The sequence below is a fragment of the Aquarana catesbeiana genome, linkage group LG02 (assembly GCF_042186555.1).
Source record: "Aquarana catesbeiana isolate 2022-GZ linkage group LG02, ASM4218655v1, whole genome shotgun sequence".
In the NCBI taxonomy this organism is placed as follows: domain Eukaryota; kingdom Metazoa; phylum Chordata; class Amphibia; order Anura; family Ranidae; genus Aquarana; species Aquarana catesbeiana.
In genome coordinates this window covers 686,358,888-686,380,606 of record NC_133325.1, presented here as the reverse complement: position 1 = coordinate 686,380,606, position 21,719 = coordinate 686,358,888, and the positions used below count along the sequence as shown (strand labels likewise).

The 21,719-nt window shown below is 39.4% G+C and overlaps 1 protein-coding gene across 3 annotated transcripts in view; it reads right to left on the bottom strand.

Annotated features, from left to right (window-relative positions):
- Positions 1-231: 231 nt before the first annotated feature.
- The window catches only part of FOXN1 (forkhead box N1), a 134,077-nt gene continuing 112,589 nt past the window's right edge, over positions 232-21,719 (bottom strand). For all 3 annotated transcript variants that reach the window (XM_073616763.1, XM_073616764.1, XM_073616765.1), the window contains exons 6-10: positions 19,798-19,925; positions 14,081-14,177; positions 9,557-9,764; positions 6,735-7,211; positions 232-2,914 (exon numbers count right to left, since the gene is read on the bottom strand). In XM_073616763.1, the coding sequence (XP_073472864.1) occupies positions 2,643-2,914; positions 6,735-7,211; positions 9,557-9,764; positions 14,081-14,177; positions 19,798-19,925 (1,182 nt within the window). In that variant the 3' untranslated portion in view covers positions 232-2,642. The remainder of the gene's footprint in view (positions 2,915-6,734; positions 7,212-9,556; positions 9,765-14,080; positions 14,178-19,797; positions 19,926-21,719) is intronic.

Genomic DNA, 21,719 nt, shown 5'->3' with positions numbered 1-21,719 from the left:
TAATGGCTGTGTGTTGAGTTATTTTGAGGGGACTGCAAATTTACACTGTTATACAAGCTGTACACTCACTACTTTACATTGTAGCAACGTGTCATTTCTTCAGTGTTGTCACATGAAAAGGTAAATTTAAAATGTTTACAAAAATGTGAGGGGGTGTACTCACTTTTGTGAGATACTGTATTTACAAAAAAGCTTTTTGTGCTCTTTGTGTAATGTAAGAACACGACACAATTTTTGTAACCCATATATTATCCATCTTGAGAATTATAAAGTGGGTTTATAATACTGCACAAACATAACAGAGTGATAGCAATACATTCAATGAGTTGTTATGGTATAGAGACAATAAAAGCCACATTATTTGAAATTTGAACAAAGTAGTAATGAACTAAAAAGTGCAATGGGAAATCCCACCAAAAAAGCCAGTGGTGCAGAGCCCAAAGGAAAGCAGCACCTGCTTTATGAAAGCCATGCCTATTCACATATGTTCCTAGACAAGCTGTAAGAAATATCTATTAATGCATGCATCTGAAATGTTTCTGAGTTCCTTGAATTTCCTTGTATATGGTAGGACTCTGAAATTTCCATTTCCATCTATAAGTGGCATCACTCTTCAGCTTGTTTCATTATCTCATGTGGCATCACTCATTAGCTTCTTCGATCACCTTCTCGAGCTGATTCAATCACTCATAAGTGTTTTCCGCTGTCTTGTGTGACATCACTAATCAGCTTGTTCCAGCACATCATTCTTGCCATTTTAATGAAATGAGTCTCAAATAGAAACTTGTTTTTTTTCTTTTGTTCCCCTTATGATAAATCATTATGAAATCTCAGGGATTTAAACAATGTATAAGTCCTGTGTGTCCTTTAGCATGTGTGCCAACTGTCCAGAGCACAGAATATGGTAAATGCTTTCAAAAGCGTGACAGATTTTAATAAAAGCTACAAATAAAACCTATATTGAAACAGTCCACTGAAACTTAACACTTTTTGTACTGTACACAATTATTCATTCTAAAAATTATAAACTTCAAAATGATTTCATTTTTGAAGGACCTAATTAACATTTTTTTTAATATATATTTTAAATTCTTTTAGCCACTTAGACCTTTTAGGTAAGCATGTTATTAAAGTGGTGCCTAGACAAAGTGGAGGCCGGGGCACATAAATATTAGAAAAATCTAGATTGGAAAAAAAAAAAGCATAAACATCAGTTAAATTAAATTCTGTACAATGACATCAAACTAACAAAATCAAAATAATTCTTATGAATTGTAATATTTTACTTTAGCTGGATTAGAACGCATTTAAATAAGGGGTTCTTCAGTTTTAGCATAAACTGCTACTGTATTCTAATGCACACTGTAAATGAATGGGAATATAACACAATGCTTAGATGGTGGATAAGGTGGTTATAAGCCCCGCCTAGAAATTTTTACCTACAGGTAAGCCTATGTACCTACAGGTAAGCCTAAACATGTACCGTTTAGGAGATATTCATCCTGCATGCTGCCAGTGACATCACTGGCACATGCACACTAAAGGTCCACCATACCCTGTTAGAACTTCAGAGCTTTGTGCCGGAACTAAGGGCTCCTGCACACATTTGCGGGAGTGACGTCATCGCGGCTTTCAGAGCCGGAGCTCGCGAACCCAGAAGAAAGACAGGGGGAACATGTCAGCCCTCTCAGCGGTAAACAAGTATATAGAGGTTAAGTACAGCGCTGCGCTAGAAAAAAGACACAAACAGCAGCCAACACACCCGTAGACTCAGGATCAAACAATCAGTAAAAAATTCAAAAAGTGTGGCGCTACACTTTTAGAATTTTTTAGCCCTCTCAGCGGTGACTTTACAATGCTGGAAGGCTTCGTTCCAAGGTGAGTATTTCATAATGTGCTAGTATGCAATGCATACTAGCACATTATGCCATTGCCTTGCAGGTTTTTTTTTTTTTCTGAAGAATCTGCAGTTTACAACCGCTTTAACTACAGCTCCCATGAAATAAGCAGGGCTTTTTCATTTCCTGCAGCTTCCAATCCAGGGAGTGGGCAACCACTTACTGCTCTGTTTTTCTAGCCTGCTCCCATAATTTTGGATGCTTTATGCCGGGGTCTCTTTCTAAGCAAAGGACCAGTTTACTGTCCTTCAGGCTTTAGGGGAGCTGAACTGTGACCAGTGGGAGTAGAAAATGCCCCGGCATTGGTGCCCCATCATTGGTTTTAATGGGAAGAATAGCATCCCATTGGTGATATCAGAGAAGAATCGTGCACCATTTATGGTGTCAGTAGGGGGAATGGTGCTCCATCATTGTGTCAGTTGGTGAAATAGTGTCCCAAGGGCCAGATAAAGGCAAGCAAAGGACCACATCAGGCTTTTGGAGACCACTGCTCTATGCCATCACTACACTGAAAACTATCAAAGACAAGAAAGGATCAAGGAGCCTTACTGGCTACGTATCCTTTAAAGACAGTTAATTTCAAATTTGTTTGTGTCTGGACTTTGTTTTACAGGTAGAGTTGCTAAAGCCTAGAATCCCCTTATATTACTGATGCAGTTTCATATATTTATATGTTTTCGCTTGCATGGGTGTAGCTTGGGTATAGCATAGAAAAATGCTGAACTAATAATGGTGTCAGTCACTTTAAACTATTGCAATATGTTTGGATCCTGCACTATTAATATATGAAGGAACAACATTGTCCATCTCCAGGAATGAGGAGTACACAGGCGTAAGATGGATGTCTCCTAATCCAATATGGGAGTTATTGTTCGGAGAGTGGATCTCGTTGTTGTTACTCTCACAGTTGCCATTGTGTAGGAAGTATTGTCGTGGAGGAGGGGTTGCTGGGGATGATATAAGATTGATAGGATCCAGATTGAGGCTGTCATCCTTTAACTCCTCCCATAGATTTCCTGTTGCATAAAACATAAAGAAAAGTTATTTGGGTTTGTAAACTTTTTGCGTTACTGAGTGTCATTTTAAGCACTTAAAGACCAGGCCTTTTTCTTACATTTGTTGTTTACAAGTAAAAATCAGCATTTTTTGCTAAAAAATTACTTAGAACCCCTAAACATTGTATATTTTTTTTTTTAGCAGAGACCCTACACAATAAAATGGCGGCCATTGCAATATTTTATGTCACACTGTATTTGCACAGCAGTCTTTCAAACGCAATTTTTTTGGATACAATACACTTTAATTAATTAAAAAAACAAACAGTAAAGTTGGCCCAATTTTTTTTTTGTATAATGTGAAAGATAATGTTACACATGTAAATAGATACCTAACATGTAATGTTTTATATTTGCGCATGCTCGTGGAATGGCGACAAACTACGGTACTTAAAAATCACCATAGGCAACACTTTTAAAATTTTTACAGGTTACCTGTTTAGAGTTACAGAGGAGGTCTTGCCCTAGAATTATGTGTGGTTTGAACACCGTTTACATATGTGGGCGCGACTTATGTATGTGTTTGCTTCTGTGCACGAGCTCGGAGGAATGGTGTGCTTTAAAAATAAAAAATAAAAATTCTTATTTCTTTTACTTTTTATTTTTACACTGTCCCTTTAATTTTTTTATTAGTTTTTTTGATCGCTTTTATTCCTATTACAAGGAATGTAAACATTCCTTGTAATAGAAGAATAGAAATAAGCATGACAGGTCCTCATTATTAAAAGATCTGGGGACAAAAAGACCCCAAAACTCTAATTTACCTATGCGGGCAAGAAGCGAGTTGTGCCGACATGTGTAAACAGTAATCAAACCACACATGTGAGGTATTGCTGCAATCATTAGTGATAGAGCAATAATTCCAGAGCAAGATCTCCTCTGTAACCTTAAACAAGTAACTTGTAAAAATTTTTAAAGCATCGCCTATGGAGATTTTTAAGTACCGTAGTTTGTCGCCATTCAACGAGTGTGTGCAGTTTTAAAGCATGACACGTTAGGTATCTATTTATGTGGCGTAACATCATATTTCACATTATGGAAAAAAATTGTGCTAACTTTAGTGTTTTTTTTTTTTTTAATTCATCAAAGTGTATTCTTTCCAAAAAAGTTTTGTTTGAAAGACCGCTGGGCAAATACAGTGTGACATGAAATATTGCAACAACCACCATTGTATTCTCTAGGGTCTCTGCTAAAAAAAATATGTAATGTTTGGGGCTTCTAAGCTATTTTCTAGCAAAAAATACTGATTTGTACTAAAAAACAAATGTCAGAAAAAGGCCTGGTCTTAAAGTGGCTACAGTAAGTACTACATCCCAATTATGATCAAATATACTAAAAGAACTCTATATTGTAGGACTTTGAAGGCAGTATAATGAGGCTTATTCCCTGAGGACGTGCAGGCACACGAAACTCATTGGGAGGAGTCTTATATGCTGACATCACACTGCCATTTCCTGGTTCCAGTTCGACGGCCATCTTAGCAAGTCTGGCCGTGATTGTTTTTATTGGAGATTTATATATATGCTGAAGCTTTTTATATTTCATATGTGCATATATTTTTTATAGGGGAAATGAAGTGCAATAAATACTATACTATACTATATACGATATTGCTGGCTCTACCTGATGAGCTTTTTTTTTTTTTTTTTTTTTTTTTACACAGCATCTTGAGTTTTAGGAAGCGCCTTGCATTGTGAAATGTGGAAAACTTGGTTGACCATTCAAGTATGAATTGGCTATGACATGCGTGTACATTTTGTACCTATGGTGAGTGCATAAATGGTGGAGGAGTTATAATATTGGGTTGTCTTCACGTGGTGTATATATTTTTAATACATGTGTTTATATGTTTCATATCTGGTGAGTGCATGAGGGTGGCGGATTAGTATCACCTCTTCTGTTTCACACGGAGGAATATTTCTCCCATTCAGAGGGATCTTCGAACTTTATTTGCATTTAATTGTGACTTTTTTTAGGCTATTGATTTAAACGCTGTATATTTGAGCTCTGCACTTTATTTGTTTAATATAATAAAAACACATAGATGGGTATAAAACGTTTTTTTTTTTTTTTACATTTAATTACATTTAATTTGTACAAAGACTACATTTTTCTTGGCCCCTGTATGTTACATAATAAAACCACCCACCTCCCTGCTGCGGTCTACACATCATCAAGTCCCATTTATCCTAAACCTTTACTTTTCAGATGTCATATTAGATAGGTACATATACAGTGCCTTAAAAAAGTATTCATACCCCTTGAAATTTTCCACAAATGTAAATGTAATTTATTAAGGTTTTATGTGATAGACCGACACAAAGTGGCACATAATTGTTAAGTGGAAGGAAAATGATAAATGGTTTTCCAAATTAAAAAAAAAAATGTGAAAAGTGTGGGGTGCATTTGTATTCAGCACCCCTAAACCAATAATTTGTAGTACCACCTTTCACTGCAATTACAGCTGCAAGTCTTTTTGGGTATGTCTCTACCAGCTTGGCAAAATAGCTCAAGCTCTGTCAAATTGAATGGAGAGTGTCTGTGAACAGCAATTTTCAAGCCTTGTCCCAGATTCTCAATTGGATTAAAGTCTGAACTTTGACTGGGCCATTCTAACACATGAATATGCTTTGAGCTAAACCATTCCAATGTAGCGCTGGCTGTATATTTAGGGTCGTTGTCCTGCTGGATGGTGAACCTCCGCCCCAGTCTCAAGTTTTTTGCAGACTTAACAGATTTTCCTGTAAGATTGCCTTGTATTGGGCTTTCCCATCAACTCTGACCAGCTTCCCTGTCTCTGCTGAGGAAAAGCATCCCCACAACATGATGCTGCCACCACCATATTTTACAGTGGGGATGGTGTGTTCAGAGTGATGTGCAGTGTTAGTTTTCCGCCACACATAGCGTTTTGGTTTTAGGCGAAAATGTTCAGTTGTGGTCTCATCTGAGCAGGGCACCTTTTTTCCACATGTTTAACTACGTAGCCAGAGTAGACAAGCCTGTCCCTTGTCAGAATGGTGCAAAGAAATAACCTTGCTCTTTGTGAGGAAGCAGTGGTCTCGCTGCAGAAGTCCAACTAGCTGATTCAGTCATATAGCTTTGCAATCAGCAAAGCTCATGTTCCTGGTTAATAGGATAGCTTAGCGAACTCTCTAACCTCAGAGAGTGTGTCAAACTTCTTTAGAGTGACCACTTTCTCCACAAAAAGATCAAGGATACTTTTCTGCACCATGCTGGCAGGGAACAGGCTTTTCTACTTGGGTTGTTGCTGCTTTCTAATGAAAACAAACTGTATGGTTTTGTACTCATTCTGTTTTAATGAACCTGTAATATATTTAGATGATGTAAACTGAAAGTTCAGTTGGGCTCTAAAAGCTCTAGAAAACTCTGAACATAATATGGCATACTTTTGAATCTCTGCACAACTTCTTCAACAATGCAAACAATGTTCAAAAGGGTTGCATCACTTGCAACTATTGGCCTCGGCATGGCCTCCCACCATGTGGAATAAACAACCACAGACCACGTATATGCTGTATTAAGATGCATAAGCAAGTGTAGAAAGTTACCAAGCATATAGCATACTGTACATATAATGTATTGGCACATAGTCCTACTGTAGCATATCTATATCAAGAAATTTTACATTAGGCGCACACCTACTAGTAACATCTGACCTAGGTGACTAGTATACCTGTAGCATTATAAAAACATATGTGCTACATAAGAATTTTTTTCATTATCTTAATAAAAGCAGCGAATGACAATAATCAGATCATACCTTGAAGTTCAAAGTCGGTAAGTGAAGGATTGAGGGCATCAATGTCAGTGCTCAGCTCCCCTTCTATCAGGTGGTCATGCATGGTCCTGGTTGGGGAATGCTCTGTAATCATCTTTATATTGTGAAGAGGTGGGGTATGGGCAGGTATTGGAGAGTCCTGGGGATTAAGGGGTTGTGTATTTATTTCATCTTGGTTATCTGCTGAAGAAAAATGGTTCTGAGCCAAGCCATGGGGCTGCTGAATCATTGCTGGTGAAATCTGAGGGTAGCCATGTGGTAGTGAATTGTAGCATGGTGGCTGCTTTTTGCCATGCATAGATTCAGACACCTCATGCATGGGCTGCAGGGTGGAAATGTTTTGTTCGTGCATGGTCAGCTGCATTGATGCAGATGTATTCATTAGACTCGAAGCACTGCAAGCTAACAAGGTGGACCTGAGCTTCTCCGTTCTCTCTCCTATCAGCTTGTCAAGGTCCTCTGAGGAGAAAAAGAAAGATGTAAAGAAATTAATTTGTAAAAGCCTGTATTGTTCAGTGGCAGACAAATACTTCAGAGGGCCCTAGGTCTTAAAGAAAAACTATTTGTGACAATTTTCGTTGCTTTATCTTTGTTGCATTATGTCTATGCAAGTCCCATCTTGCTTCCGTTGACTTTCGATTCCTTCCCTGTCTTCCTGCTCATCAGTGATATTACTGTAGAACACTCCTGTCATCACTTTCTATATCATTACCAATGTTGTTAGGCTAAACTTTTGCCAAAGCTATTATAATGGTCTAGTTCAGGGTCTCCAAACTGCAGCCCGGTTTTACCTGGCCTGCAGCTAGGGTGCATGGCATATCCTCAATCTGCACAGATTGTGGATTAATGTCATCAGAGGCTGATCTCCGCTCCAAGACCAGCCCCCTACCCCCCCCCCCACTCAACCGACACATGGATAAGGGGGGATGCTGATGTAAAGAGAACTCCAGTGGGGGTTCTGCTGGGGGGCTCTGTGATGTTTTTTGGTCCACCAATAATTTGTACTTATACAATGTGATCCTTCGTATACTCCCTCTACAGAGAGGTCCCCACATGATGCTCCATGAATTTTCTTCTACTCTATTTGACCTTCTTTGCAGTCCCTGGTTTAATTTAGAAATCAAACTTGTAGCTGCCATACAGTGGGGAAAATTATTATTTGATCCCCTGCAGATTTTGTATGCTTGCCCACTTACAAAGAAATAAAGGGTCCATAATGTTTATCATAGTTGTATTTTAAATGATAGATACAGAATATTAACCAAAAATCCAGAAAAAACAAATGTTATGAATTGCGGTTCAGTGAGTAAAATAAGTATTTGATCCCCAAGCAAAACATGGCTTTGTACTTTCCAACAAGGGTTTCTCCACCAATTACTGAGGTATGACATTTGTTGTAGTTGGTTACCAGGTTTGCACACATCTCAGGAGGGATTTTGATCCACTCTTCTTTACAGATCTTCTCTAAATCCCTAAGGTTTCTTGCTTGGCAACTCTTGGCAACTTGAAGTTTTAGCTCCTTCAATAAAGTTTTTAGGCTAGGCCACTCCATGACCTTAATGTACTTCTACTTGAGCCACTCCTTTGCTGCCTTGGCGGTATGTTTTGGATCATTGTCATGCTGGAAGACCCATCTTCAGTGTTCTGGCTGAGCAAAGAAGGATCTCATCCAAGATTTTTACAATACATAGCCCCGTCCATTGGCCCTGAAAAATCGGCCTGTACCTTTAGCAGAGAAATAGCCCCAAAGTATAATGTTTCCACCTCCGTGCTTGACTGTAGGGATGGTGTACAAAGGGTCATAGTCAGCACATTACTTCCTCCAAACATGTTCGAGTTGAGTTAATGCCAAAGAGCTCATGTTTGGTCTCATCTGACCACAGCACTTTCTCCCAATCATTCTCTGAATCATTTAGATGTTCATTGGCAATCTTCAGATGGGCCTGTACATGTGCCTTCTTGAGGAGGAGGACCTTGCGGGCACTGCAGGATTTCATTCCCTGGTGGCGTATTGTGTTAGCAATGGTTTGTTTGGTGACTGTGGTCCCAACTGTCTTGAGATCATTCACAAGCTCCTCTCGTATAGTTCTGGGCTGATCTCTCACTTTTCTCATGATCATCCTTACCCCATGAGGCAAAATCTTGCATAGAGCTCCAGACCGAGGGCAATTGAGGGTTTATTTGTATTTCTTCCATTTGCGAATAATCACTCCAACAGCTGTCTCCTTATCACCAAGCTTCTTGCTGATGGTCTTGTAGCCTATTGCAGCCTTGAGCAGGTCTACAATCTTGTCCCTGACGTCCTTTGACGGCTCTTTGACTTGGCCATGATGGTGGGTTTGTATAGAAGAGAGAGATTCTGTGGACAGGTGACTTTTATACACATAACGAGTAGTCATTAGGAGCACCACCTTAAATTGACAGGACTAATCTGTGTACCACATGAGCACATAATGTAGCCAGTCTTTGGGACCCAGAATTATTGTTGGTTGGTAGGGGATCAAATACTTATTTTACTTATGGAACTGCTACTCATATTATAACATTTGTATCATGTGTTTTTTCTGGATTTTTGGTTGACATTCTGTCTCTATTAATTAAAATCCACCCCTGATAAAAATGATAGACCCTTCATTTCTTTGTAAGTAGGCAAACTTACAAAATCTTCAGGGGATCAAATAATTATTTTTCCCACCGAACAGTCAGTTGTCACTGTTATCCTTTGGGATATATTTGGTGTGTGGTTTTCAATGGATAGCTCTTTCCTAGTTTGAATGACATGATACACCAACTAGTCTGCATACCTGGTTTAGCCATGCTTTTCCTCACGGTGACAGGATCCTTTCTCTTCCATTTTTGCAGTTCTTCTTGCATCTTGTCAATCTTGGCTGGGTTCAGTGCCCATAAACATCCTTTTCGAGAAGAACTTCCGGATTTATTTTCTACTTTTTCAAAGCACTTGTTGAGGGACAGGTTGTGACGCACAGAATTCTTCCACCCATCTGGAGCAGTCTAGAAACACAGGAGGTGTTTGTTTTTTTATTTATTTTACAGCACCCAAAACCAAAACAATAACATGCGTAGAATAGAAAACACAGACTACACCAACAAATATACTGTATATTTTTCCACAGCATCATTTATTTGTCTAATGGTATTTGCATAACATTAGGCCCTCCTATAATTCCTGCAATCTCCTATGTCGAACCTGGCTAACTGATTGTTGCTACAAGAAGTTGCAAACTAGGTCATATATTACTTGTCATTTCTCCATCCCATGGACAGGAAACCAGTTTGTGCATATAGCTATGTCAAGGGGGCTGGGCGACTCATAAATTGACACTGGTGCATTTGGAACATTTACACTAAGTGAATCTTAGTAGTTAGCTAGTATAGCCAGCCTCATGATTGAAGCCAAACTTTTTTTGTGTTTTGTTCCGAATAGAGCAAGGGAGGGTAAATATCTCTGTTTACTTTTTATTGTGTTTGTTTCCGCTTGTGGGAGGTTTCTCTTTGATTTCTGCCTTTCACGGGATAAGATATTTGTGAGAACAGGTAGCAAATATCAGAGCATGGCTTTGGAAGTATGGTAAGTCAGTGGCTGGGGGTTAGTGCAGTTTAGCTTGAAGGTGGAATTAGCAAAAATTGATACAAAACATACAACCATTCTTTAATAAGATGAAAAAAGAGGCAGAAGCTTGGAAAAAGGTGGACAACTTAGCAAAAATCACCTCAGCATAAATACTGCAATGATAACTCAAAATATGTGCTCAATGAACATATACTGCATTGAATGAATGATATTGACTTCCATTACTGTCTTCCATTTTTGACATATTTTTTCTGTAATGGTCATTGTGATCCTATGGCCTCAGTAGTTTCTAATTCACAGACCAAAGGCATTCAGGACTTTTCCGACTTTGCTTGCTGCTGTACCAGGCCAGTGAGTATTAAAGTCAGAGGCAGCCAGGCACCTAGTATTCTCAGAAAGCAGTGTGCAGTGGCAGCCTCTGTATTTCTCATAGCACATGTTTGCTTTGAAGTTCTAGCAGATTTCATAATAATCATTGAAGCAGGGAAATCAACAAAAATTTTAATGTGCCAAACCCTTATGTCAGGGCTTCTGACACAGGACATTAACAAATAGGCTTATTTCCTTACTTCGCTAATTATTATTTTGAAATCAAGGTAAGATGCACTTTCCACTCACCCTACCTACAAACAGACTCTTGTCACTCTACAAGATGTCAAGTGCCACGCATCATTTTTATTGTTGTGTCTTTCTGCATAATCACACATATATACAGCCTTCTGTCAAATCGTTCCCACCCCAGATAATTACATTGAATTTTCATTCCTAGTATTGAATTGTTAAACACCAAGAAAAGGCTCGGATTTTGAGCACAGACAATTTATTGCACTTATAAAAAAAGTAAAGACAATCCTGTCTCATATTAAAGAGGAAATCCAAGTATGGACCAATGTAACTATGTAAATATATACCTTACCTGGCTGATACCCCTGAAAGCTGAAAATCCCTGAAGTAGACATCACTACTCCAGTGATCTCCACTTGCCCCTGGGTACCGTGACAATTGGCTACCCTACTGCATTCTGAACAATGGAGTCGGCCGCTCAGCAAATGCATCGCTCATCGCCTTCTCCACCTCATCCAATCAGAGAACTCTTCACGTTTACTTAGAAAATGCAAAGCATTCTCTGAATGGCACCCAAGCTGTGTTGTGACCTTCTGGTCCACAATGCAGTAGGGCAGCTGCTCTGTAGGGGACCTGGAAGCAATTGGAGATCACTGGAGGAGTGATGTCTACTTTAGGGATTTCCAGCTTCCAGGGGCATCATGGTATATACATTCAACATAAAATCGGCGCTAACTGTTTAAAAGTCCTATATACCCCAGTCAATATAAAATGTCTTTCCAAAAGTTCTTAATCTTTCTAAGTCCAATGTAGACCAAAGACTTTAACCCCATCCTTTCTGGTTGTTGATTCCTTGTGGTGCTTCACACAATAATCTAAAAAAAAAAAAAAAAAAAAAAAAAAAAAAGAAATGCCATTTAGTGTAGTATGTTCAAATACTACTACACTATATGGCATTTATTTATTTTTTAGATTATTCACCTTCTTGAGTGAAGGACCACAATGGATCCACAACCAGAAAGGATGGTATTAAAGTCTTTGGTCTGCATTGGTCTTGGAAAGTTTGAAAACTTTTGGAAAAACATTTATATTGACTGGGGTATATAGGACTTTTAAATAGTTAGCACTGATTTTATGTTGTATGTATTTCCCTACTGGGATTGTGGAGTCCTTTCAGCTGCTGCTAAGATTAAGGTATATATTGGGATAGTCCCTAGTGCGCTAAATTGCAAATATAGTAAATATGATATATACAGTATATAGTTCACATTGCCCAAGCTAAAATCAATGTAACTATGTATTGAATATGTATAGAATATCCATACCAGGAATTCATCTTTAATATATTAACCTTTTATGACCAGTGTGAAGGTAAATAAAGTTTTGACATAGCTTAGATGCCCAAACCAAGTCTTGTACCTTCAAATGTCAAATTAGCTTTCTGTAAGGACTGGGATTTTTTGCATTGTCCATAAATGTGAGGAGCAATCCTCTCACTGACCATTATGCCATTCTCATGTTCGGGAATGACCATAGATTCAACATTTGGCTGGTTCTTGCTAAACCTGCCAAATTTCAATCAATCTATAGCCAGCTTTAGTTGAACTGACCTTTAGTCACCACCAAATGTCTGCATCTCAATGGGTTAGACAAGCCTTTCTCAACTTTTCTAACACTGAGGATTCCTTAAAATAGTTTTCCAATCTCAGGGAACCCCTGCTAATATCTCTTTTATTTATACCTCAAGGTATACAAGCATGATGGTCACTGGGAGGAGTACTCCTAACATTTGTGGTCAATGGGAAGAATCATTGCCCTTACAGATAGCTCAAAATGTAGCTAAAAAGATCATTTATACCAGTGGTTATTTATATGAAAGGCAGAAATTGCACAAGGAACCCCTAGCAACCTCTAGAGGAACCCTAAGGTTCTATGAAGCACTGGTTGAGAACAGCTGTGGCTACACAATACAGTTCAAACAATGCTTATCTGGCTTTGTTTGCTTAAAGTGGTTGTAAAGTCAGAAGGTTTTTTTTTGCATGCATGCATTAAGCTGCTTGCTGTGGGGCGCACTTAGCATGCGGCCATCGTAGAGGGGTCCTTTGTGAAGGTGAGAGCTATGGCTTCCCTTATTGCAACACTGAATTTATAATACTCATAATATTCAACATACATATTCTCTATGATATTTGGCAATTCCCAATGGCTGGATCCGGGACTGTTGGATCTACAGTATTTACCAACAGATCCGGGTCAGCTTGTTGCTGGATACTTGCATTCCCAGTGTGCATGCACATGCGAAGTGAAATGGAGTATAGTGAGTCGAATGAAATGAAATAAAATAAAATAAAACAAAATAGAATACAATACCTTAATAAATTATCACTATAACAATGCAGCTGAGGTCCACCCCCCCCCTTTTGGAGGCTAGCACAGCTAAGGCTCTGATGAAGAAGGGACACCTTCGAAACGCGTTAGTCAGCAGTGGTTCGTATATCCTCCTCCTAGGACCTGGAAACTGCTACCAGTGGATCAATCGCTTTGCGACTATATACAGTGCGATTTTTTTTCCAACCTTTGTGAGTAGATTTTAATCTTGTTTTTAATAAATTCATCCTAAGGCTAATGCACTAGGCCGGTGCGCTCTTTCTTTTTTCTTATCGGCACTTAGCGTGTGAAGGGGCCTGAATCGCCCAGCGAGGAACCAGAGAAGAGGAGGATCTGGGCTTCTCTGTGCAAAACCACTCACAGAGCAGGTAAGTATAACAGGTTTGTTATTTTTAAAGAAAACTGAGACTTTAACTCACTTTAATAAGCCGCACTAGGATATGTGTTTCCACTACAGAAGAAAGAATCAGTCGTTTTAATGAAATTTTAGCCGTGACAGGTGCTGCATTTTTTACTTGTTTGAGTTTATTAAATACACATCTGCTTTGGGGCAGCAAATTCAATACACATTCTTTTCTTGCCATAGTTAATGAAAATCAGCATGACAAGGTTATACTTGGAATAGTATTTTCATAAATATCACATGCTCACAATTTACACTGAAATGTTTGTGTATGTGTCAGTTTAGTTGCCATGCTCATTTAGACAGTTAGGTGAGCTTCTGTTCAAGAAAGTTCCTATCAACTTCATTCTCAGATAAGCATTTCTGTTTCCATTGCCTTACCTTGAAATAAGGAAAGTGCTCAGTCATAAAATTGTAGATCTCACTCACAGGAAGGCTTCCCGTTTTACTGTTCTTCAGGGCCATAAATATTAGGATGCTTTTAAAGTAAATACAAAAAATTGTTAATAACAGAATACTAAATGATTGATTAATAAAAGTGTGTGAGAGAGAGAGAGAGGGAGAGAGAGAGAGAGAAAAAGATGCTCAGGCAGGGGGGGTTCAAGTGTATATATGGTCAAAACTTATCTTCTAATTTTATTTTTTGCTGTTTGTGTCTAGGTTTAGGCCCGTACACATGATCCGAAAATCGTACGAAAAATTTTGTCTGACGAACGATCTGCCGATTTTCGGGTCGTTAGTACGGTGCTTTCGACAGTCGATTGCGGTTTTTCGTCAGACAAGCTGAATGTGCAGACTATAAATTTGTCGTACGTGAACTCAATGTACAATTTCCTTTAATTAGTACGGTTTTCGTATGAAAAAAATCGTAAGCGGAAGACTACGCATGCTCAGAAACGAAAGAATACATATTGAACTAGTCAACACATGACGTCACTTCTGAAAATGTATTCTGTCCTACAAGAATTTTCGGATGGTGCGTAACCTCTTCACTTTCGACATGAAACTAGCATGCAACAAAAAACGGATGTGTGGTCATCCGAAAATCTGATCGTGTGTATGAGGCTTTAGACAGTTGTCACCAAGAGTTTATATTGGAAGTTTAAAGTGGGTATAAACCCTCTCAATAATACTAAGTGAAGTGAATAGCTTCAGGTGATACACAGAGATAAAACAAATCCTCCTACATAGGTTTTACTTGTTTATCTGCAGTCTTCTCTTCCCTCACCCCAGAGAGAAATGACACTTAGAGCCTTGGGGGAGGTAAGTAAACACTACAGGTACTGTATATGTGCTTTGTTCAGATTTCATGACTGAGGTTTACATCCACTTTAAAGAGGAACTACGGGCAAAATAAAAAAGGGCCAATATGATACAGTCTGCCACTGGCATTAACACAGCAGTTTTTGTTTGTTTGAGTCTAGTCTATAACATTTTTCATTGCCTCTTGATCCTGCCAGTAGACTGGTATTTTTCACTTTCCTTTAACAGAACAAGCAGTCCAGCAAAAGTGACAGGTGGTTGAGATAAACACTGACTGGGAGGCAGTGGCGGCCGGTGCTGGAGGATTTTGGGGGGGCACGGGTGGTCCCCTCCAGGTTCCTACTCACCCTATGGTGGAGCTCCCCTGGACTGTCCAACGCTGCAGCTTCTGTCTTCACCTGGTCTTTCTGGATTCTGAATGGCTTGGAAGCCGATGCCGATTCGCTGGCATTGCAGGGTGGAAGGGCAATATAAAACTGGCCAATTGGGGCCTCGGGATGTGGTCACGTGCCTGTTGGTCCAGCGCCCCGCACAGTAAACGGCCACACAGATGGTGCGAGCTGGTGCCACGGGCTAGGGGGGCGCTGCACCCCTGCGAACTCCTGTGGACCGGCTGCCACTGCTGGGAGCATTATAATGGTCAGCTTTTATTCATATAGTTAAAACCTTTATCCAAAAATGACAAAAACATTGTTGCTGTAACTGTTCAAAAAAGGTTTTAGCAACAGTTTTTAATGTGTTAGTCACTTATGTAAAGTTCACCGAAATCTCATAATCCATCTAAGGGTTACCAAATTTGTTTTCTATGTGCCCCGTTCACTCCATACACATGTGGTGGTGTGCACAGAAACACAGCTCAACGGACATGGTGTGAACAAGTCCAAGGTCTGCTCATATAAACCATTTCTCCTAATAATAAAAATGGCAGTAATGAGATTAGTCCTGTGACCTTTTAGAGGCTATAGGAACCTGCAGTTGTAAAGCTACTAATCATTAACCTGGGTTCAACAATTACAGCAGTCTAGTTGGGTCCTTTTGGAGCTCTTAATCTCCTATTTCACTGTTTAGTGGAGGATGCTGCAGTTCTTGATATTTACACCATGCAGCAAAGCTAGGATTTCCTGAGATATGCGAGGCTTACGGCATTCTTAGTAATTCAGAAGAGCCATGACAGAAACGAATATGCCATTGTGTTTAGGTAAATACCATACACACGGGGGGGGCTGAACTGTGCAGTATCCCTGTGATGCATGAGTCCCTTTTGAAGCAAGATTTTGGGCATTTTTTAGATCTCACTGAGGGTCTTTGTGATCTTGGCATTATTATGCCCTGTACACGCAGTCTGACTTTCCAACGGAATATGTGCGATCGGAGCTTGTTGTTGGAAATTCCGACCGTGTGTGGGCTCCATCGGACTTTTTCCATCGGAATTTCCGTCACACAAAGTTTGAGAGCAGGCTATAAAATTTTCCGACAACAAAATCCTTTTGTGTAAATTCCAATCGTGTGTGGACAATTCCGATGCACAAAGTGCCACGCATGCTCAGAATAAATTAAGAGACGAAAGCTATTGGCTACTGCCCGGAATGTCTGATCAATGTCCGACCGTGTGTACAGGGCATTAGTCTTACATTTATATTTATTAGATACGTTTTTGGTTTAGGGATTATTTGAATGTTAAAGTAAATCTGTAACCAAAACTTTTCTTTTCTTTTCGTTTTCGGTAACGTGTGGAAGGGCAATGCCTTGTGTTAAGCTAGCCATACAGGCACCAGCCAAATCTTGGTCAGTGTGTGTCCATCTTCGCTTGACAAAAGTCAATCATTTGCTTAACTTCTGTTGAAGGGAAAACCTTTCTTGGTGTATTCTAACAACAGCTCAGAATTAAATCTCTCGGAAAGAGGGATTCCTCCAGCCACCTTGTTTGTGTGGATGGAGGAATCTTATTTTTTTTTGTTCAGTGCACTGTCTGAAAAAAAACAAAAAACGAAACAGTGTATGGACAGCATTGGGTTTAGGTCTCTGTCCCCATAATCAATGTCAGTTGGACAGAAACTATTAAGAAATCCAAAATGTTATGGTTTTTGGAACAGGACTAGACGGGAAATCTTCCAGTGAGAAAACTTGTTCTGGTGACAACTGTCTCTCATTTCCTGTTGTGTCTTTGTAACAGGAAGTAAAGGTAAATTTCTACAAAGAGACACAGACAGCAAACAACTAACTGACGGAGGCTTTGACTCTTCCCATCTCTAACCAAAGCTTAAAAAAGATTTTGGCTATAGATACACTTTAAAGTAAAATTCCAGGAAAAACCTAACTAATCCTAAAAAGTTCCCTCCCTCCATCCTTACACCTTTTCTGACTAACCTGCAGCAGCTGTATGTGAGAGGAGAGAGTGCTTGACAACTGCTGGTAATGCTTGAGCAAGGTGATGTCACACATAGGCTCACTAAAGTGTATCTCTAGTCTGTTGCTGGCGCTCCCTCCTCTCCCCTGAACCTACTGCTGGCTAACACAGGATAGCTGGATCCTGTGACCAGAGCAGCCTGAAAATAGGTAAGTATTTACATTTTTATATACATCTTTCTTACACAAATTAGTCAGCATAAGTGTTAGGAGTGGGATAGAGCATTTTAAGATTAGTTAGGTTTATCCTGGAATTCTACTTTAAATGATGTTAAATGTTATGGTTCAGAATGGAGTTATAGGTAGAGCTCAAGATTAAAGGCTTATAAGGCTAAAGCCTCCTACACACGGTACGATTGTTGGGCAACCGAGCATCTAATTTTTGTCAAAAGGGCGTGTGCCAGGATCTTGTCTTGCATACAAGCACGATCGCAGTGACGTACTACGAGGGATTTCGACTCTTGAGCGCCACCCTTTGGGCCCCTTCTGCTTATTTTGTGTTTGGTGAGCATTGATTCCGAGCATGCGTGTTTGTACTTTCGACTTTTGTGTGACGGATTTGTGTACCGACCATACAAAAATCAAGCCGTTGTCTGATGAAAATTTACTGGCGTGTCATCCAACATTTGTTGGCAGAAAATTGGACAACAGTTGTCAAAAGGAGCGTACTAATGGTAAGATTTTAGGACAACAGTCTGTCAACAGACAATCCCCTGCCAACAATCGTACCGTGTGTACGAGGCATGGGAGAACATGAATATTGCTGCACAGTCTTTAGTCCTTATTTTTGGCGCTGAAAGTCTTGCACCAAGAACTAACAACATTGGTGCTAGTCTGGGCAAAAATGTCATTTATAAACATTTTGTAAACATACATTTTATACCTGTACGATTTTTGAAAACTAGTATGCTCTAACTGAGACAAAAACAATGTGTGCAAATATAGCCTTAGCGTACTGTCAAAATTACATTTGCAATTGCTTTCTTCCTCTACTCAAAAACGTATATATTAGTCATATGAGTATTTTTTTATTTCTTTATATGCAGTGGAAAAGAAAATTCAAGCATGGAACTGCTCTTAAATTTTTTAATGATTCCTAAGCGCAATAATTCAAGATGATGGAGGAATTTGCCCACTGGTGCATTTTTTCAATGGAATTTAGGAGGTTGAAAAAGGCATGAACAGTTCAACCTACAAGTAATATTTTTGCTGTTAAAAATTACTTTTAGAAAGTCAAAGACAAAAATGAGTTCATGTAAATGTTGCAAGAGTTCTTTTAAGAGGTGGCTTAGCACATAAAGTACATAACATAAGCAGCTCTGGTGCTTGGAACGTCTAAGACTCTTACACTAGCCACATTCACATTTTGTTTTTGGATTCTGTCTGTCAAATCAATGAAATTTACCAGCCAGACAGACCACCACAGTACCCAGTTGTTGGAAAATTTGGTTGATCTAAAAGATTACATTGGACAATATCAGACTGTTCAGTTAGAGGAAGGGGATAAGATCCACCACTTTTCTTGTATTAACTGCAAACAGTTTTAAACGTGGCTTTCCACTTTAATCAGATTTAGGGATCTTTTCTGTTACTTTTGAGGCTGTTCTGTTAATAATCGATCGAATAACAACCATGTATCAGTTTCATGCTTATTATTCCCCAGTGTAATGGCCCGTACACACGATCCGAAAATCAGACGGAAAATACCGCTTTCGAAGTGTTCGTACGATAATCGGATCGTTAGTCGAGAGCCAATCGCAACAGTTCATCCAAAATTATCCGATTGGACAAACATGAGAAGTTTTCTCGTATGATACCAGATCATATGATTTTCGTTTTAATCAGTACACTTGTCGTCTGAAAATACAATACAAATACACTACAACACATGACATCACTTCCAATTTTTTATTCTGTCGTACGAGAATTTTCGTCACTTTAGTAACCTCTTCATTTTCAATATGAGACTAGCATGCAAAAAAAAAAAAAAAACAGATGATTTGTCATCCGATTTTCGGATCGTGTGTATGGGCCATTAGTCAGCTCAGACTAAGGTATTATGTCTATAGTGTAAAACAAAGGCCTACTGTGCATTTACACAGTTCTAGTTCTGGAGTTCAGCCTTATTCAGCCTTATTCTGTGCATGGCTAACAGTAAGATTGGAGTTCAACTATAATGTTGGACTAAAGTATGGAAACAGGAGAAAAGAAAAAATGGCAAACATGGAGGTGATCTTTTTACTTGTTGACATTTGGGATCTAATATTTATAATTTATTTAGGAAAACAGGAAGAAAGGATACTACAAGTTTCACCACTAAATTATGCATGAGTAAGAAGTAGTTTACTCTGCACACTAGGTATTAATACCATGAGACAAAATAAGAGTAGACATTCAAAAAGAGAAGATGGACCCTTCTTGAGGCTTACCTGTAGGAATAGATAGGTTTGGGGTAGAGAGGCTGTTGGGGCTCTATGCCAGCTTGTGGTGCGATCCTTTGATAAGGGTAGTGTGATGCAGAAATGTATGTAATGGGATAGCTCCCACCTGTAGAATACTGTAACAAACAAAGAAGAAACATGAGCAATGGCAAAAATGTAATCAGAAAGAAACATTGAATAAGAAAGAAAACCATGCTGTCTCAGTCCTCAAAACAGAGATGTTTTTCACTTCATTCAGAGAACAGGAAGTGAATTTGCTTTTTCTGTATGTTGAGTGCTTTGGAGATTGTCTCTAGCACTCTCAAAGTATACCAGTGGCAGAAAGCAACTTTAGGAGCTATGATCATGTACTGCCTGCCAGTTATTGGCAGTCCTTTCCTCACCGTTTCTGTGTGAGGAAAGGACAGCCGATACCCGACAAGGCTGTCAGTGCTTTGTTTACAGTGATAATCGGGCCACTTATAATCAGCCCCCTAATTATCAGTGCAGCCCCATCAGTGCCAATTAGTGCCCATCAGTGCTGTCACTTCTACATCAGTGCCACCACTTCCTCGAACTGAATCTAAAACTGAGCTCTTAATATTTCCTCCCCCACGTGCCTCTTCCCCTGACTTCTCTGTCAAGATCAATGGCACACCTATCAGTCCGTCCCCACATGCCAGGGTACTTGGGGTAGCCTTAGACTCTAAACTGTCCTTTCAGGCCCACATACGATCCCTGTCCAAATCATGATTCCTTAGCCTCCGCAACATTTCCAGAATACGCCCCTTTTTAACTAATGACACCACCAAGCTTCTAATTCACTCCCTGGTCATCTCTCACCTCAGCTACTGCAACTCCCTTCTCATTGGATTACCTTTACATAGACTATCCCCCCGTCAGGCCATAATGAATTCTGCTGCAAGACTCATCCACCTTACCAACCATTCAGTGTCCTCCACCTCTCTCTGCCAATCCCTCCATTGACTTCCATTCACCCAACAAATAAAATTAAAAGTACTAACAATAATTTACAAATCCATCTATAACTCTGCCCCCAGCTACATCACTAACCTAGTCCCAAAATACCAACCAAGCCGCTCTCTTTGGTCCTTCCAAGACCTCCTGCTCTCTAGCTCCATTGTCACCTCCTCCCATGCTCGCCTCCAGGATTTCTCCAGAGCTTCTCCCATCATTTTGGAACTCCCTACTCCAATCTGTTCGACTGTGCCCTAATCTATCCATCTTTAGACGATCCCTGAAAACCCTTCTCATTAAAGAAGCCTATCCTGCTTCTAACTAATACACTGTTTTACTTCCTCCATCAGCTCATCCTCCACAGCTATTACCTTTTGTATCAATTGACCCTTCCTTTTAAGATTGTAAGCTCTAATGAGCAGGGCCCTCTGATTCATCTTGTACGAAATTGTAATGTGACTGTAATGTCTGCCTTTATTTTGTTAAGCCCTGCGCAAAATGTTGGCGCTATATAAAATCTGTATAATAATAATTAGTGCAGCCTCATCAGCGCACATTAAGAAAGAAAAAGAAGAAAAATTCCAAATTGAAGAAGAAAAATTCCTAATTGCAAAATTTTATAACAGAAAAATATATTTTTTTAGTTTGTTTAGGAAAAAATAAAAAACCCAATGGTGATTAAGTACCACCAAAAAGAAGGCTCTATCTGTCTAAAAAAAAATGATAAAAATGTCATATGGGTACAGTGTTGGATGACCGCGCAATTGTCATTCAAAGTGCGACAGTACTGAAAGTAGAAAATTGGCCTGGGCAGGAAGGGGGTGAAAGTGCCCTGTATTGAAGTTGTTAACCTAACATGTTCTTGGTGTTCTAGGAAATTATGTATTATATCACCACTCAGACTAACAAATTGTGTCAGACTGCTATATTGTCTGGAAGAGTATGGCATGATA